The sequence below is a fragment of the Tinamus guttatus genome, unplaced genomic scaffold (assembly GCF_059628265.1).
Source record: "Tinamus guttatus ecotype Peru unplaced genomic scaffold, ASM5962826v1 Tinamus_guttatus_pri_ptg000730l, whole genome shotgun sequence".
NCBI lineage: Eukaryota > Metazoa > Chordata > Aves > Tinamiformes > Tinamidae > Tinamus > Tinamus guttatus.
Window position 1 is genome coordinate 247,738 of NW_028289264.1, and position 17,433 is coordinate 265,170.

The 17,433-nt window shown below is 34.8% G+C and overlaps 1 protein-coding gene across 1 annotated transcript in view; it reads right to left on the bottom strand.

Moving 5' to 3' along the window:
- Window positions 1-17,433, bottom strand: part of DNAH5 (dynein axonemal heavy chain 5) — a 181,887-nt gene that overhangs the window by 90,147 nt on the left and 74,307 nt on the right. The window contains exons 7-17 of the mRNA XM_088537102.1: window positions 16,809-16,985; window positions 15,491-15,604; window positions 14,263-14,370; window positions 13,410-13,532; window positions 11,567-11,782; window positions 9,991-10,098; window positions 9,524-9,609; window positions 8,444-8,765; window positions 4,282-4,488; window positions 3,100-3,271; window positions 1,652-1,797 (exon numbers count right to left, since the gene is read on the bottom strand). Of these exons, the coding sequence (XP_088393228.1) occupies window positions 1,652-1,797; window positions 3,100-3,271; window positions 4,282-4,488; window positions 8,444-8,765; window positions 9,524-9,609; window positions 9,991-10,098; window positions 11,567-11,782; window positions 13,410-13,532; window positions 14,263-14,370; window positions 15,491-15,604; window positions 16,809-16,985 (1,779 nt within the window). The remainder of the gene's footprint in view (window positions 1-1,651; window positions 1,798-3,099; window positions 3,272-4,281; window positions 4,489-8,443; window positions 8,766-9,523; window positions 9,610-9,990; window positions 10,099-11,566; window positions 11,783-13,409; window positions 13,533-14,262; window positions 14,371-15,490; window positions 15,605-16,808; window positions 16,986-17,433) is intronic.

Genomic DNA, 17,433 nt, shown 5'->3' on the forward strand with positions numbered 1-17,433 from the left:
TTTTCCATCCATTTACATTCAAACACATGATAAAATACATATAATGATTAGAGAAAACAGAGAAATTATAACTGGGGGAGAAGGGGAAACAAAGAATGGGATTTAATGAAAATCAAAGCTATATTACGGTGTTGGTTAGATTTTTTTCTTTAAAACAGAAGCTAAAATTGATGAAGTATAATTTAGCCAAGTGTAAATTTTATCTATAATTGCCTTTCAATATTTTCTTCTTTGTTATCTCCTATTTCTTTAAACTCACTCAAACCTGGATTTATTTAATTAAAATCAGTAATTGAAAAAATTCTGCCTTTAGCAAGATTCAGTTATTTCCAAAGCTTTAAGACAATCTTTGATCTTCCTAAAGGTTCAGTCTGGTTGAGAAAGAAGCCAGGTCTGCTTTGCTCCATCACTGTATCTATGTATCTAAAATGCTTTGTTTTTTTTTTTTTCTTTTCTCTGTCCTATTCTTGTGGCAGCAATTTCTTCATCATAAAGACATCTCTCAGAAGATAAAACTTACTTCTAGTCTTTTCTAATTAAAAACTAAAATAAGTTTACAAATCTCAGTACTAGTCTCATTATACCCCTAACTGAAATTAGTACACTACTTATTCTGTTTAGCAGTCCAAGCTTTGCTGCAGAAAATTAACATGAAGCAATATTAATTATTACATCACTGAGAAAGTTTTCATGCTCACTTTTTATACACTTTTACTTTGGTCAATATCTCTTCTAGTATGAACCCTATCAGGAGGGCAGCAGCAGGATTAACATAGAAATCAATGGATTTTGAGGTTTATAAAAGTCCATCATTCAATAAATAATACCGTGATTTTTTTATTTGACTATGATAAGAGCAGCTATGACGGACATAAAAACTGAGGCCAGTTAGCCTTGTTTGCATCACTAATTGCTACAAGAAATCAGATTGTTGATACTCTACTTGATCTTCTACAATCCTTTCCAAGAAAAAAAAATATTTCAGTAGAAAAAACAGTTAGACTATCTTCTGAAAGGCTAGAAGATCTCACAGTTGCCTTATAAAATGGTAGTTTAACTAATTAATCAGCTTTCACCTAACAGCTTGACTAACAAGACTAATAGACTTAAATAGGCTTAAATAATCATACTTCCTCCTCCTCTCTATAGTTGGGATAGAGGAAGAAGCTCTTCTCAGAATCCCTTCATACAGTTATCCATACTTCTGAGTACATATTGTGAACATCATCATTATCAGCATGAGAGCTTGATATTAAGAAACTTATTCAGAACATAATCCCTTCCACAGTATTTACTCTCTTTGGCAACACAGAGCACTTGCTATGGGGCTCTTCACAGGCATGAGGTACACAATTACCTTCCTTAAGGTCACTAAAAGGCAACAGGGACAAAAAGGGAATGCCAAAGGAAATACATTCAAGTTGAATGGTATCAAAACATAAAAGGAATATCAAGTTGGCTTGACAGTAATAAGCTCAGAACAGGATGTCTCACCTCAGACATCTTTTAATTTGCCATTTGTGTTCATTTCTAAGGTTCCTGTTAATTTACTGTCTATTTCCTTACTTCATTTTCCCACACAGTCTATCTCATAAAAAAAAAATAGCTTAAAGGCACTGAACTCTTTTCTATGAAAATTCTATTTAATAACCTTGGTTTTCTGCAGAAATTCCTCACAGTTCAGTGGTTCATCTTCTGGCAATTCACAGAGAGGCACGCAACTCATTTCTTGAAGGACAGCATCAATACGAAATTCAACTAAGTCATTCACCCGATCAAGCAATAACTCCAGTTCAGCTTTTGAAGAAAATAAAAAATTTAAAACAAACACAAAAGTCTGAAATAATAGTGTTTTCTGAGTCCTGCTTAATTTTTTACTTCAAATTAGCACATTTCATTTCACCAGAACTCTATGCTTTCTGCCGTTTTCATGGCAAGGTTCACCCCTTAAGTCTTAATTAACATTTTGCACAACATATGGTTTTCTGGCAGATGCAGCACACAGTTTACATATTTTAATAATACTTTATCTATTAGTTTTTTAATTCAGGATGAGCTTAAAGGATACCAAACATAGATATAAAGATATCAAAATTCAATTATGTTGTGTTCCAGGATTATTTATCCCTTTCTTACAGCTTAATACAATATTTACTTGGACAACACATTAGCAACAAAATTCATTGACAAATACACTGTCCATCCTTCAAAAATATTTAGAAATTAAATAATAATCACACAACAATTACTATTGCTTTCAGTTTAATAGCATTTTTTCCATTGCTAAAATTGAAACAGCAACAAGGTAGCTGTTTCAAACTCAAACTACTTGTCTTAATTGAAATTAAATACTTGAGTAGAATTTCAAGCAACCATGAAAAACACATTTTAATTTGTCATTTAAACTAAACAAAAATCACATTGTAAGATAAGTACACATTTTATTTGATGTAATATAAAAACTGAAGGAATTTACAGTCTTCAGAAATACTATGATATTCCTCGTGCAACCTTGTGCCATACACTGCAATCTTGTGATTTTCTTTCAAATAAGACTCCAAAGCCACCTGTTTTCTAAAGCAGCTCCCCAAGTAGGTATGTGTGGGTGTGCTTGTTTTAAAGAGATTGACTTTAAAAATAATACTTAATAGGATAAGCTACTGAGAAGTACCAGTGCAAATTGCCAGTGCAAATGCAGTTGAGACATTTTTCCTTCAGAAGTTATTTTGTACAGAAAACAGTTCTAGACAGAAACAGAAAGCAAAACTAGAAGTGTGAAACCTGGGAGCTCTTAAGAAAAAGTAACTATTTTTCTCTGAGGTCAGAATACACAACAGCTTTTGTATACTGTTTTATGCTTAAATGACCCATACTGCCAATTCATCCAATTCAGCAAAACTACGAAAAAGATGTGAGACAATAAAAAGTGTTGATTTTAAATGGAGTTTTAATTAAGTTTAGGATAGATGGGAATTGCAATTTCTTTGATGTATGAGTCGCTTTAGTAAAAGGCACATAAAGGACAATAAGCTTAACTATATTCCCAACACAGATCTAGAAATATACACCTAGAAGTTAGCAGAAGGCAAGCAGACTTACCTAGCTTGTAAAAAATTGTCTCTATAAACTTCTCAACATACAAGGAAGTCCAGGTCAGTAACATTAAACCTGGCTGGAGAGCATCATCTATATTTGCTAACCAAGGTGCAATCAATTGCTCAACAGGGTGTTGGATTTTCAATTTAATTCTTTTATATTCTGCTAGTATCATCTAAAATAAACAGAGTGTGAAAGCATTAATTAATTTTCATACACATGTTCATCTATTTATCATGGCTTAAATTAAGATAACTCCTTTGGACGCATATAATTACAAGTCTTAAGACTTGGAATTTTTTTTTTCCTATTATTTTTGGCAAATATTCCTTTTTTTTTCATTGTAATGCAAATACTACTTTACACAGAAATTTGGCTTTTACAGTTAGAAAATTTTTTAGAGAACAGCCTGCACTTTTCAGTTCTTAAATGAATGTTCTGGGAAACAAAAAAACTAAGAATAATTCCTCTAAATAAAGTTTTTCAGAAGCTTTAATAGGCCAGCCTACCACGGCTTTAATTTGCTATTTATTTTTGAATCATATCTTGCAAGAAACAATCCTTGCAATGGCTTCAGGACTTGACACAGTATTTTTTCTTCATTCAGAATCAAGTCATCCTTTGAAGATACAGTCGGGACACCTATCTTTGAACCCTCCTCTTCTATCCTCCAGACCTGTCAGTTCATAGCTAGCCAAAACCACCACAGGATTTAAAGGATGAGACAAAAGGAAGTTCTAGCTGTTCCACAGATATCTACACTGGCTTTTGCTGCTTACTTAGTACTTTTTAAAAAAGTATATGCCCTATACCTATGCCTCCCTCCCATTCTGTCAAGACAGTGTTGACCCCATTACAGGATGACAGATAAATTGCTTATCAATCAGAAAGCTGAGCATCCTGTAAGTCTCCTTTCCCTGCCCCCGCCCTCAACCCTTTCTATGGACCTGGACAACAGAGCCTCCTGCCCTAAACCTATGCATCTTTCAAGTTATTTCACATGAGATTCAAAGCTAAGAAATTCCTTTAAATGGTGTCTCATGAGAGTCAAAAAGATAGAAGTAGACTTGCATAATAAACACATAATATTTAGCCTTCCATTTTTCCTCTCCCATGTGTATAGAGTCTAGACATTTTAACATATTATTTGCATGAAAGCAACTAAAGCAACTAAAATAAACCTACCTGCAAATTGCTGATGTTCTTTTTATACCGATCTCTATTTAGTTGAAGAATATATGCAAATGGTGGGATTTCTAGGGACATGTGAGCCATGCAATCTGCTTCTCTGACTAAAGTTATTATCTCAGGGTCAAAATTCACAAATAATTCTCCTGTTTCTGGAGATTTTGCCAAGAGAAAATTCTGAAGTTTTGTTTTAGTCCATTCAACCTGCCAGGAAACAACATTGCAATTCCTGATCAAACATGACAGCACAAAGATATACTTCTCTTTGGACACAAACATCAATTTGGCACAATCATATACTAAAATCAGATATTGCTGACAATCAAAATGGGCATAGTATGAATGAGCTATAAAACTTTACTAATGTAACACGTATGTACCTGAATGCTTGCCAAGCTAATCAACTTTTCTTCATATCATAGGTATTTTCTGTAGGTTCTACAATATTGTAAGTCCCATCCCACAATCAAACATTTAGAGCAGACTTTTTTTACTTCAATCCTCTGAAAGTGAAAATCTCATTTCCTTAAAATTTATTGCACATTTTGAATGCTGAACAACCTCCTTGATGAACTAAATTTAATCTTGGGTAATTTTAGACATGTTTCCTGATTCCAGGCTTATCCTTCCACTTGTTTCCCACCACCTAACAATTACACTGGGCTCTAATCTTACCTAAAACTCCCAGTTATACTCAACATTTGGGCAAAAGTAAAGACAACTAAAATTAAAGTGTACTATAGAATTCTTGTCCTTAAGTGGGAAGCCTAACATACTATTGGATTAATTGCTGTATTTTAATATTACAGTTCTACCTGTTGTACATGCTATTAGCAGGGAGAACAGTCCCAAGACTACATATGGAAAGCTTGCTGATAATGGGAAGAAGTCCTGGCTCAGGTAAGGAAAATTTCTCCGAGGGAAACATTTTGCTGCTTTTCCAAATTTACAGTTCTCCTTTTGCTGACATAATGTCCATTATTCACTTCTCAAACTTGATGCATTGTTGGAGTTTTTTAGGTAATAGTTTGGTAACCCTCTAATTTCTTTGCAGGTTCTTTTTTTCTTTTTGTATTATATACGCTGAAGCTTTGCATTGCTTGCTGAGACAGTATCTCAGGACTATTAGGACAGTAATATTAGGACATTTTACTCAATATTTTTCAGAAGAACATCTAACCAACTATTGATAGTGAGGTTATCATGCTCCATCCACTAGCAACAAACTCGTTCTGTACAGCTGCTTTAAATAGTAACTTCAATGATTTTTTTTCCCAAAGTCCACCAAGAAATCTTAGCATATTCTTCTCTCTGCTTCAGAGACTCATGATCCCCACTGCCAAAATTTTCCCCTCCCATTTATAACTTTAACGACGCCATTTTCACTGTGAAGTAGTGCATGTTGGTAACAGAAATGAGCAGTACCTTAAAGGCGTATACTTACACCACCGTAAGACTACAAAAGTTTCTTACATTGTCTAGTATCTTGTTATTTTAGTACGCCCACACAGAGCACTAAAATAATGGCTTTAAGCCTTATGCAATTAAAAGAAGGGGCTAAAACATGCATTAGCCATTCAGCAACAAACAGGGAAAAGCAAAAGTGTTCTACAATATCAGAAAGAGCCACTAAACAATTTCCACTGTACAAAAAGGGTGGAGGGGGGAAAAAAAAAAAAGTAGAAGAAATGGTTCATGCTATGACCCTCTTTCTTTCATAGTTGTTTCCCACAGGATAGTGGCCCTGCTTTTTGGTTCATGCATAGAGCAGGAGCTCCACCTTGTGTTCCTGGACACTGATGTCCACAGCAATCTCTGCTCCTGGCTCACAGAAGGAGGAGAGCGAAGACTAACAGTAGATAATTTTTTTTGAGATGTAGGTAAGTATATTGATAATTAAGTGGATATATTTTTCAAGTATGTTTAAGGTGTGTTCTTGTTTCAAGCACATGGAATTGTGCTTCACCTTCCTTTGTTCCCAGTGCTCCCAACTCCCAAGGTTGGAGCTGACTCATTGCTTTTATATGGCTGCCAGGTTGGAATTGACTGTGCTACAGGAGAAACCAGCCTCTTTCTTTCAGCATAGACCAAAATAGGGCCTAGGACCTCACATACAAAGGCAACATTGAGAACATTAAAGTAAAAGGATACAGAATACTTCTCCAGCAGAGTATATCTCATTGACCATGAGCAAACATGGGCATACGTTAGTGGTGGTTAAGCATCAGGGGAAAGCTTCATACCTTGGATGTTACAGTCACTTTGTAAAAGCAGAAAGAATTGACCAAATGACTTCTATTAAAGCATGGTACAACTTTTACTTCTCGGAAAGAATAATCATTAGAACATCCGCCCAATGGGAAGAGATGTAACTCCCCAAGCAGGAAGAACACATCCTGCTTAGTTCTGAGACAAGGAACCCATCTCAAGAAAAAGGTGACCAAGCAGGGATCCAATATCACTAACAGACACGTTTCATTGAAATTCATCCTCAGCACACCTGAGACTATTGAGCTAATGCAGGTACCTGCACAGTGCTAAAATCAAACTGAAGCTGTGTCCAAGGCAGAAGCACCAAACAGAAATGCCAGTGGCTTCCTGGAGCACCACACCTCCTCTTCTGAGGGACATGAAGGTACGTATGCATGCCACACAAACTGTCTATGAAGAGCCCATGCAGCCAAAGGTGGGCTCTCAAGTTAACAGAATAAGCACTTGAAGTTAACGATATTTCTAAGTCCAGGTATGGTGATTTTCAGTATTGCTTGGGCAGAGAACAGTTTAGAGAGGTTCATAGTGCCAAATTTTAACCTGATATACCTGAAAGTTTCATCTCTAATGAAAGAACAGTCAACGTTATACTCTGCATTTCATTGATGCCCAATTCAAAATTAGTCCCAGATTCATTATGACTAAACAATATCTAGTTGCAGAGCCAACACAGTCCAAAGAGAGAACATCACATAACCTCTAATACTTCTCCTGAGTTTTAATATACCCAGTCAAACAAACACCACATATGTATCAGATAATGAAATCTGATGATATATTAAACCTTCATGGAGAAAACAAATATGTAGGCTGAAGGAAGAGTCAGGAAACTACAATACATTCATATCGGATAAGACAGCAGGAGTTTCTCATCATAGATCTTGTCCAATACTGGCTTTTGGAAGACTGATGTTTTTCAGTGTCAGGCATTTTGATATTTGTACAAAAGCTAGGGTTGAGCTCCAAGGCCAAGAGGCAGACTTCTTGCCTCACTTCCATAAGAAGGATCTGAGATTCTCATCCCTCCACTTTCAGATCTGAGAGGTTGAGGACAATTTTTTGCAAAGGCAACAGATAAACTGGAGGTAGAGGTTATTCAGACAGGATAGTAAAAACCTGCAGAGAATTCAAAGCTATAAAGTAGTCCTTGATAAAACTGAGCTTACATATTACAAAGCAATCAGAGGTTCTACGTACAAAAACAAATACAGTAAAATTAGCTAAATGAGATGAAGTATTATGTTTTTTGAAGAATATTAGGAGTGTAATATCTTACCAAATGGATGAAAAGAAATGAGTGCTTTGTTAATTCTTCAGGATGCTCTGCCAGATGAGGCTGGATGCTTTTCACATATACATCACTCAGAGAGTACACTGGATTTTCACTCAAAAACAAAGTAACAATATCCACACCAGAGGAAACTTCTGTGCCTAATTTCACCTTAAGCTAACCAAAGCTAAAAAATTCTCTCCTTACACATGATCTTATTGCAGCTGAGGCAGTAGGTCATGGCAGAGAATAAGGAGCAGCTAAAGATATCACTGAATCTTCATTATATATTTCCATACTAAATGTTTTTCATTATAACTTATAAGGTCTCTGACGTGCTCCTAAAATCAAATACAGGCAGTATAGGAACTATTTGTTAATAAAAATTTATGAAAGATACTTACGAAAGTATCTTTTTTTCAGTTCATTCCTGTTCTAAGCATACACCTTGGCATACTTGACCACTATTTACCAGTAATTCAGTATAATGCTGTAATTCAGTATTTTAACAGTTCCTGGCACAACAGAGATCCAATATGGTCTGGATGTTAACATTAAAAAAACAAAATCCACTGTAATTTTTTGAAGAAGTATCTTAATCAAAACTGGCTTTTTTACCTGTTGAAGCCATGCCCTGTAATAAATCACCTCAAACTCCACAAGAACTCTTGCTACTTTGTTGTAGCTGCGGATTACGCGCTTTCCATCTACTGTTTGTAGAACAGATGGGTGATGCTGAAAACACTCCATGGGTTCCTCGATCCTATGGAAGAGGTGGCGGACCCACAAGATCTTCCCAGCTATGGGAGGCAGATTACGAGCCAATGGAGGGTCGTGCTTCTGTGTAGTGTAGAGGTCAGAGACAGTTTCTATGTCATTACCAAAGTTTTGAAGGATTTTCAGATACTTTTCTTCAACACCAAGACTTGGGATTTTTAATCTGTTTAGAAAAATAAAAAACATTATAAAAATTCCTCAAAACTTTTGAATTTCTTTGTGTTGTTGGAAAACACGATCTTCCCAGACTCCCTTGCATTTCTTCGAAAATAACTACTTTAGCAGCAGTTTTCACTAGGTTTGATCAAATAGTGACACAATCTGATTCCAAACAACCAAGATTCAGGCCATATAATAAGCCTATTCCAAATAAACCTATATATATTCTTCTGTATGTCTGTTTTCTAAAGCTAAGCAAATTATTTGTAGCCAGCTGTCACCAGCCACCACTGACAGGCTATTAAACAGAATATAATAAGAAAAGTGACACAATAAGGACTGAGGCTATTTTGAAACAATATGAATCCACCAAGTTACATTTCACTATTTCTTAATATAAGTACTTTGTCCTTTTCTAGCTGCCCTGTAGTAGTAAATTAATTTCATCATCAAAGGACAAACTAAGCATAAATGTTAACAGCCATAACAAAGTATTCCTGAACCTAACTAATTTTAAAGACAAAGTTCAAAGGTGATTTATATTCTACATTTTTCCAATACAAGGAAATAGATGTTTCTTATTCATCCACATCACTGAGGAAATTTCCCTTGCCAAAGATGAATAGCTGAGGGAGGGGAGATTGAGCTGTTTTCCATTTGTATTTAAAATGTTTCCAGCTCCGTTCTCCCCTTTCCTATAACTGTCAAAAAGTTATTTCCACAGCCTGAGAAAATTCTTGCAAACTAGATAGGATACAATACCTTTCAAATTTCCTTAGCATCTTTAGTGCTCTTTCAGTGTTCAGAATATTTTCAAAGGTGATGTCCATAAAGGTCCTTAACTGATCCTGGAAAAGATAAAATAATGCTACAGTACACTATCACATCAAATATACCCACATATTTAACATAACAACAGGTGTTATTTGACAGTATTTATCATACATTATGGATACACAGAATTTATTTATGTGAAATCAACATCAATAAGAGAAATCTTTTTTGATGGAAGACCTCTTAATAGGTCTTTTCTGGCCTATTCTATGAAATTGGCTTGAATATTAGATAGTAAATGCAAGTTTTAAAGAAAAGACACATTAGAATCATTCCCCCTTTCACAACAGAATAGACTTGCATTATTTGTTTGCTGGTCGCTCAGATAGAGATGGCTTTGCTTTCTAGGAGAAATCATCAGGAAAACAACTTATTATTTAAAACATAAAACTTACATGAAGATCATTTATCTCTCTGCAAAATTCTTCATAGTCTTGGTCAAAATCAGTCATGCGCTGATCCAAAAAATTGTATTGCTTTTTCTTCATAATGTCAACAATGCTCTAAACAGTTTTTTTTCAGAGAAAGAAAAACGTTATCAAAATTGTCTTATCAGAAAGTTTGACACTGAAATAGTTTGAAAAAAAAGTTTGACTCAGTGGACTGGATACCTTCAGCATTAGTTACTAGCATTTGCTAAGCAGTATAAACAAACCAAAATAATGTGTTTGGAAAAATAAAGTTGGTGTAATGGTCATATGAATTTCATTTATATTACTTCCTCTTCTAACTGAATTTGAAGAGACAGAAAATAGAAACTCTTGCTTTTCAGCAAAGATACTTGCTATTCATTAAATATCTTTTTATGCAAAGCTTCACTTTTTCAAAATAGTATTTTAAAAATATTTAAAAGCTAACAAAGTTCAACTTCAGTATAGGAAAATAGTTCCCCACATTTCCCATGTCATTAACTGACTTCATAGAAAAAGGAACTGTTCAAAAGTCCTGGTAAGATGCAACGTGTCACCACCCGAAGACTTATTACTCCTGACCTCTTCAAATTCTACAAATTACATACTATGAATACTTAAAACTGTTAAAATGAATCAGAAGTGCAATAATTATCAAGACACTGTGCTAATCAAGATATACAATCAGGAAAGTCAATTCCTTACTCCAGAAAGCACGGAAAAAGTTACTTGTTACATCTCAAGTTGTGCTACTTAACTTAATCTCAGCAAGAATGAAGAAAGGAAAAGAACATGATTTCCCATGGTTATACTCTTAGAAGAATTTCTTATTGTTCAAGTCTCACTCGCATTAGATAAAAGGACCAGGAAAGAAGCCAAAAGTAATAGTCACACAGAGGGATGCCATTGCTACAGAAGAAAAGGTCTGGATTTGGAGAGATCTCTAGCACAAAGCACTTTCCTCCCTCTTTCACCCCAAAGAAAGCCCTCTGTGAATTGACTCTCTTTTCATTCAAGAACAACAAAGATATTAAGATGTATCAAAAATATCAAGAGTCTGAGATTTCGAGAAAATCTAATAATCTGTTTTGCCAGAACAAAGCATATTTCCTTAATGAACTGAGATAAACTTAAGAGTCCAAGTTTTTTTCTTCTGTGCCAAAAATGAAATTCAAGACTTGAGTGCTACGCAATGCCCAGGTACATCTAGCACGATGGGTAATAGATGGAAACAGCCTACAGTGTCAGTCATAGTACATTTGGCAAAACATTTTAGGACAAAAATTTTGCCATTTTCACTTCCACAGATCATAAAAGAAAGTTATGGCTCCAATTACAAAGTTCTCCAACTGTTTTGCCTTTTTTGGCTTAAATTTGCTTTTAACACACCCTTCACATCTTGTCAGCTCACTCTCCAAAAGATCATACACTTAGAACATTAACCCAGTACTATATTTTTAGAGTTATATTTTTCTCTGGAGAGATATTTTCTAATTTTCATTATAATTTATTGCTTCAACATCAAGTCAGACTGACAGGACTTCCAAAACTTCTTGTGTACCTCATATTTTGTGATTATTGTGTCCAATCCCTCTATTTTAGAATCCTGTAGAACTGAGTAAATTTTAATAGTATTAAAAACTTCTATTATCTTAACCAGACGTCGATGAAAGGTTTCAAATTTTCCAAAGATATACGTCTCACTGAAGTCAAACTGTCTTTCAGATGGCTTTTTTTTCAGTTTCTTCTTTATCTTGCGAAAGCAATTTTGATATGCCTAAATATAAAAAACAATTTAAAAGAGGAACATCAAGCATGCAGTAAAGATTACTGGCTATAACAAAACTGTGATCATCTTTAACTGGATATCAAATAGAAGTTTGATTAATAAGCATGCAAACTACAAAAAGACATTAATAGAATTAATGTCTGAAAAGTAAGTCAAAAACACCTTTATGCAATCAGTATTTTGTCATATGTATAAACAGAATACACACATTTGCATATTCCACTCTTCGCTATTGCGAAATTCTCTTTCCTGCAATGGCATTTTGAAGCAGGGCTTGAAAAATGCACTTCCAGACTATCTAAGATGACTACCCAGATTTCAGTTTTCAAAGACTGAAAAGAATGATTGTGTGCTAAGTAGTTCCACTCAGTAATAATACTTTCTGAAATCACTTTTTGGAATACTTATCCATAGCAGTTTCCTCCTTATTTTCTGATTTGTTAATTGTGGCAAACTTTACTCTAAACATGTTAAGAGTGAATTCTTCCCAAACTCAGATTACAAAGTCACCACATTTCCTTGAAATGGTTTCTCTCAAGAGTAGTTCTCTTTAAATTGCAAACTTAATTCCTTTCATTTACATATATATCTCAATAAATCTACTTGAAGATATTAATACAAAGGGCCCAGAGCTTCCTAGCGTGATGGTGATTCAAAGTTTTAATTTAAATTGATTTTCTAAACATTTGTGCATATTATGAAGACTCAAATAAAAAATAGCCCTTAAATACATTTTAATGCTGTAATTCAAAAGCAAATGTTACCTTTATAGAAATATAACCTTACTGCTTGTTGCTGACGGTAAGAAACTGCTTTATAAATTTACCTTAATTTGCACAAGAACTATGGAAGATTGAGAGCAGCGCATGGAGGACACGAAACAGAAGGAGTTGTGATTGGAAGTAAGGAGAAACATGTTTACCCTATGGACAGCCAGCAGTGAAATGGTTAACCAAAGAGGTTGTGCGGCCTCCATCTTCGAAGCTTTTGAGGATAGGACTGGATAAAACCCTGGACAACTTGGTTTGACCTCATAACTGATTCTGCTTTGAGCAGGTTAGACTAGATACCTCCAAAGGCCCCTTCCAACCTGAATTATACTAAACACCTGTGATCCTATGTTCCAATGCAGGCAGAGAGGGGAATTCCTGAAATGCTAAAGAAAGTGCATGCTGAAGCAGTTTTGGGAAATGTTAGCACTATCTTCCCATCAAACCTTTAAGAACTGAACAGCTAAATTCTCCTTTGTTTACATTACTCATACTAAAACTATATGCTGTCCACATATCTTTGGACTATACTCAGCCCAGTGAGTCCCCCTCTTTTGATTTCTACCACACATCTACCACCATCACAGAAGAAACCTTCTAGAAAAAGGCATGAAAATCCAAGGAAATCTCATATATGAAGCATGTAGGCTGTTTCCCGAATAAAATGAATTACTGACACTGAAAACACTGAATTAAATACTCTCTTGGCTCTAAAATAATCACTCTAGTTCCAATGGGTATTTCTTTGGTTACTTCTTCCTCATACACAATAAAAACTTTTCCTTACTACGCCTACCTAAATCTTACCTTATATTTCTGCAGGTTTTTTTGTATGATCAACCTACCTGTTTAAGTCTAATGGCTGCTCGTAGCTTTTCCAAAACTCTTTTCTGAGGTTGATTCCAAATGGTGGCAGTACCATTGTTTGTAATGTAAGATTTGCATGCTCTAATCAACTGATTGGTCACCTAAAAGCAATTTTAATCTTATGAAATAAAGGTTACAAGTTAAAGCAAATCTTATCCTTCTCCTCAGTCTCATCTCATATTTGTCTCAACTGACTCAAAGCTTGCAAAATACCAATACCAAATACAACACACACAGATGGACAGTTCTCCTTGCAGCACCCAACCTGCACCCTGACCTACTGCCATATTGCCATCAATTAATTATCCTCAACCTAAGAAACTCAGAACAACCTTAAAATGATATTCAGTACTTCAAAATCATAACTTTTGACACTTCCAAAAAACAAAGGTAGAAAGAAGGAAAATGAAATATAGAGAAAGATAATTAGAGTTATTAAAAAAATCTTATAAAAGATCCTCCAATCCCTACCTCTATGCAATCATAAGAGGCTTTAAGGACTATAATACCTTAACATAACTAGTTCTATAAACCCCAGCTCAACACAGGCAAAACTCATTGTAAGAAAACAAGTTATTCATATTAGTTGAGATTAGCCCTGATCTTCAAGAAATTTGAACAAATTCTTATAATTCCAAATTATACATAGTAAAATTAGGTCTGCCTTTGAAAAAGTTTTATCATTATTTCCAATGCTCAATACATTCAAAAAGCAATGTTAAATTGACCAAAGTGCTTCCTTTTCATCTGCTTAGTCCCTCTCTATTTGCTGTTTCACTAAAAATCAAACCAAGTTTTGTGAAAATTTACTTTCGTGCTGAATGCACTCACCTTCACAAAGAGTGAGGATAAGTTTTCAGAGGTATTGTAATACTGTGAGATACTGTAAATCATTTTAATTGCATACATAAGATCTGGAATAGCAGATACCATGGACACCTGGAAAGAAACACAGTCTTTGAACTTAGCTCAATATTTGTTTTAAACATACACTAGCTAGACACCTATGTAGGGAAACCATGAGTATCACAACCATGACCTTTCTACCGTTTCTGCCTCTTTTTCCCTGGGCAAACTTTGCAATAAACCTCATGACACTCACATCAAATGTCCGGTGACAGCCCGATTTTATTCTCTATTTCCTACGGGGGTTTCAGTAAGAATCATGTAGAAGAGATGCCTTTTGCTAAACACTTTGAACACAACAGTCATTTAAAAATCCCACCAGTCCTGTCTTCAGACCTTTAATGGGCTGGATCTTTCAGGCAGCTCCTTCTGATGTCTGCATTTCAAAAGCAATGACAACTTTACTGATAAACTACTTTTCAACATTTTGTAGGCAAATATCTCTAAGGGAAAATGCTCATGCTCCATATCTCAGTGGCTTACAATACCCTGCCATGTTGATGCTCCTTCTCAAATCTAAACCTCTCTGAAGCTACCTTCTTTGCTAAAAGGCCAGTTCTTCTTTGCTAAAAGCCAGTTCTGGGCCCACAATGCATATAAAGTTGAACTAGTCCTGAACGATTCTTTCTCTGAAGAACTCTGGTTCTTCTTTGAATCTGCATCATGCTAACTTTTCATCAATGAGACTCAAACAACAGATTGGGAAACAGTGAAACAACATATTGTTTTAATGCTCTCCAGTAAATAGATACAGAGCGCACACACCACATGAGACATGGTTGCTGAGACCACTGTTGGGCTCGCTACTAACACAAAGAGAAAAATCCAACCTTTAGCATAGTACTAGACTCACCTTCCTCTTTAAATAATAATAATAAATATTTCTGTTGTTTCCATAGCACAAAATTAAGTTTGGTCATCAAACTGAAAGCTGCATGAACACCTCAGGTAAAGGACAGAAATAGTTCAATAATATAAAGCCACAAATTTCCATTAGGCCTCTTCCAGCATAACTGAACAAAGTCTCAAACTGGAGAAGGGTACCTAAAATGCTATCTAATTATATCATTTCTAAACTTAGCCTCCAAACTGCAAAGTCCATTCAGTTCAGTTCTTTGAAGATTCCATTACAGGATTCAAGAGTTTTACTTACAGGGTCACTATTATATAATGGGTCACAACATTTTTCCAGAGTGTATAGATACTTCACATTATCTTTAGCTTCATTTGCTGCATCTGTGATGCGAATATCCAGCACTTGCCAATTCTAAGAATGGAAAGTTGGAAAACAAATAAGCAAAACAAAATAAACACATTTCAGGAAAACTGTTTTATCTAAAATATTTTGAGACCACCCTTTTTTCTTCTTTCTTTTTCTTCAAAGTTACATTCATTTAGCCAAGATGAAGAACGGGTTCTTGTTTTGCATCCATAACATGGCTGCAAACATACTGTTAGGCTACTTAGCAAAATATATTATGCCAGTAGTAATCCCAATCAAGTTGCTATTAAGCATATAGTCACCCATCGTCAGTTCAAATTCATTTTGCAGGATGGACTGATGAATTATAAGCATGTATTCATTTCACACATCTTTCAGTTTGATGAACCTAGAATTTTTCTTCCTTTCCTGCTCAGTAAGGAATGTACAGAGCATTTCTAAAAGCAAATTATCTTGCCAGAGTATCACTTGTATATATTTAGCACCTTACAGTGCTCAAGAGTACTTTTTCATAAAACTTCATCTCCTAAGTAGTATTTATGAGATACCAGCTACTATGGGAAAGGGAAGAGAATGGCTAGGAGCAAATAGCTGTCACAGCATCCACTAAATCAATATCCAGTATAGCAGCCACAAATACAGGAAAGTAACTCCTTTGTTGCAAAGGAGTTTAGATAGGTAAATTGCTATGAGAGAAAAATCAAGTTGCATATTACACAACAGGATAATTATGTTGGGTCAAAAAAAAAGACAGTACCTGAATGAAATGGGCATAGAAATTATCTTCATGTTTTATTCAGTTATTTTTCTATTTTGGATGGTCCTTTAGCTTTGTTATGGCAGTGTTAAGAAGTTATGGTCCAGCAAATAATATTTTTGACAGATACCATATCAGAATGATATTAAAAATTGTTTTTCATTTTGTTTCCAATAACTATCCAGTGTATTGAATCAATTCTTTCATTTAATAATGAACTTTTCAAAGATTTATAAGTGCCTATTTCTGTTGAACCTATGGATATAGGGCATTTTATCTGCTTTTAGACAAAAGACATTTCCAGGAAATTGAAATAGAGTTGAGTCTTACCTAGTCAAGGTGAGGAATAGTGAAGGAAGGAGAAAATAGGAGTTTAAGAGACTTCAATATTTTGCTCACTAGCCATATTTTATACATTACCAAAATGAGCTATGCTATAAAGAACATTTCTAGCCTTTATATATATATATACATATTCTTTCAAAACAGGACCTTCAGTAGTTTGGATTTAGCAGCGGCGAGTACTCCAAGCACTGCCTTCACATCTGGGCTCTTCAGCTGGTCCATAAGGTAGTTGAATTTAGACAATCTTTTTTTCCAGTAATCAAGCTCTGCTCGAGGTCCAAGGTCATCAGCTTCCTTTCTCAGTTGATCATTTTCTGCAAGAACCTTTAATAATAATAACAATAATAATAATAATAGTAACATTAGTGATTGAATATTAGTAGCTGATGCTATTTTTTTTTATCTGCTTGGATGGCAGTCATATTAACTCCAGCTTAACTACCAGTATTTACCGTCTGCAAAAAATTACCTAACTCGCCCACTACTTCACATAATTAGAGTGTTTAATACTGTTTAGCCTTTTTAGCTTTGACTTAGAAGGAATACTTGAACAGCGCTGTTATAGACATTTAAATTTTTTGTATATAACCTACAAGGCAGGTTTCAAAGTGTGATTTTTCCAATTAAGAACAGCATTCACTGAATTACTTCATTCCTTTTGCTTTCTTTAAACCCACTAAAATCACAGACTGTTTTCAAACTTAATTTATTTGCATTCTTGTCTGAGATTAATCTTTTATAGAATATTAATCTTCTATTAAAAAAAGGAAAA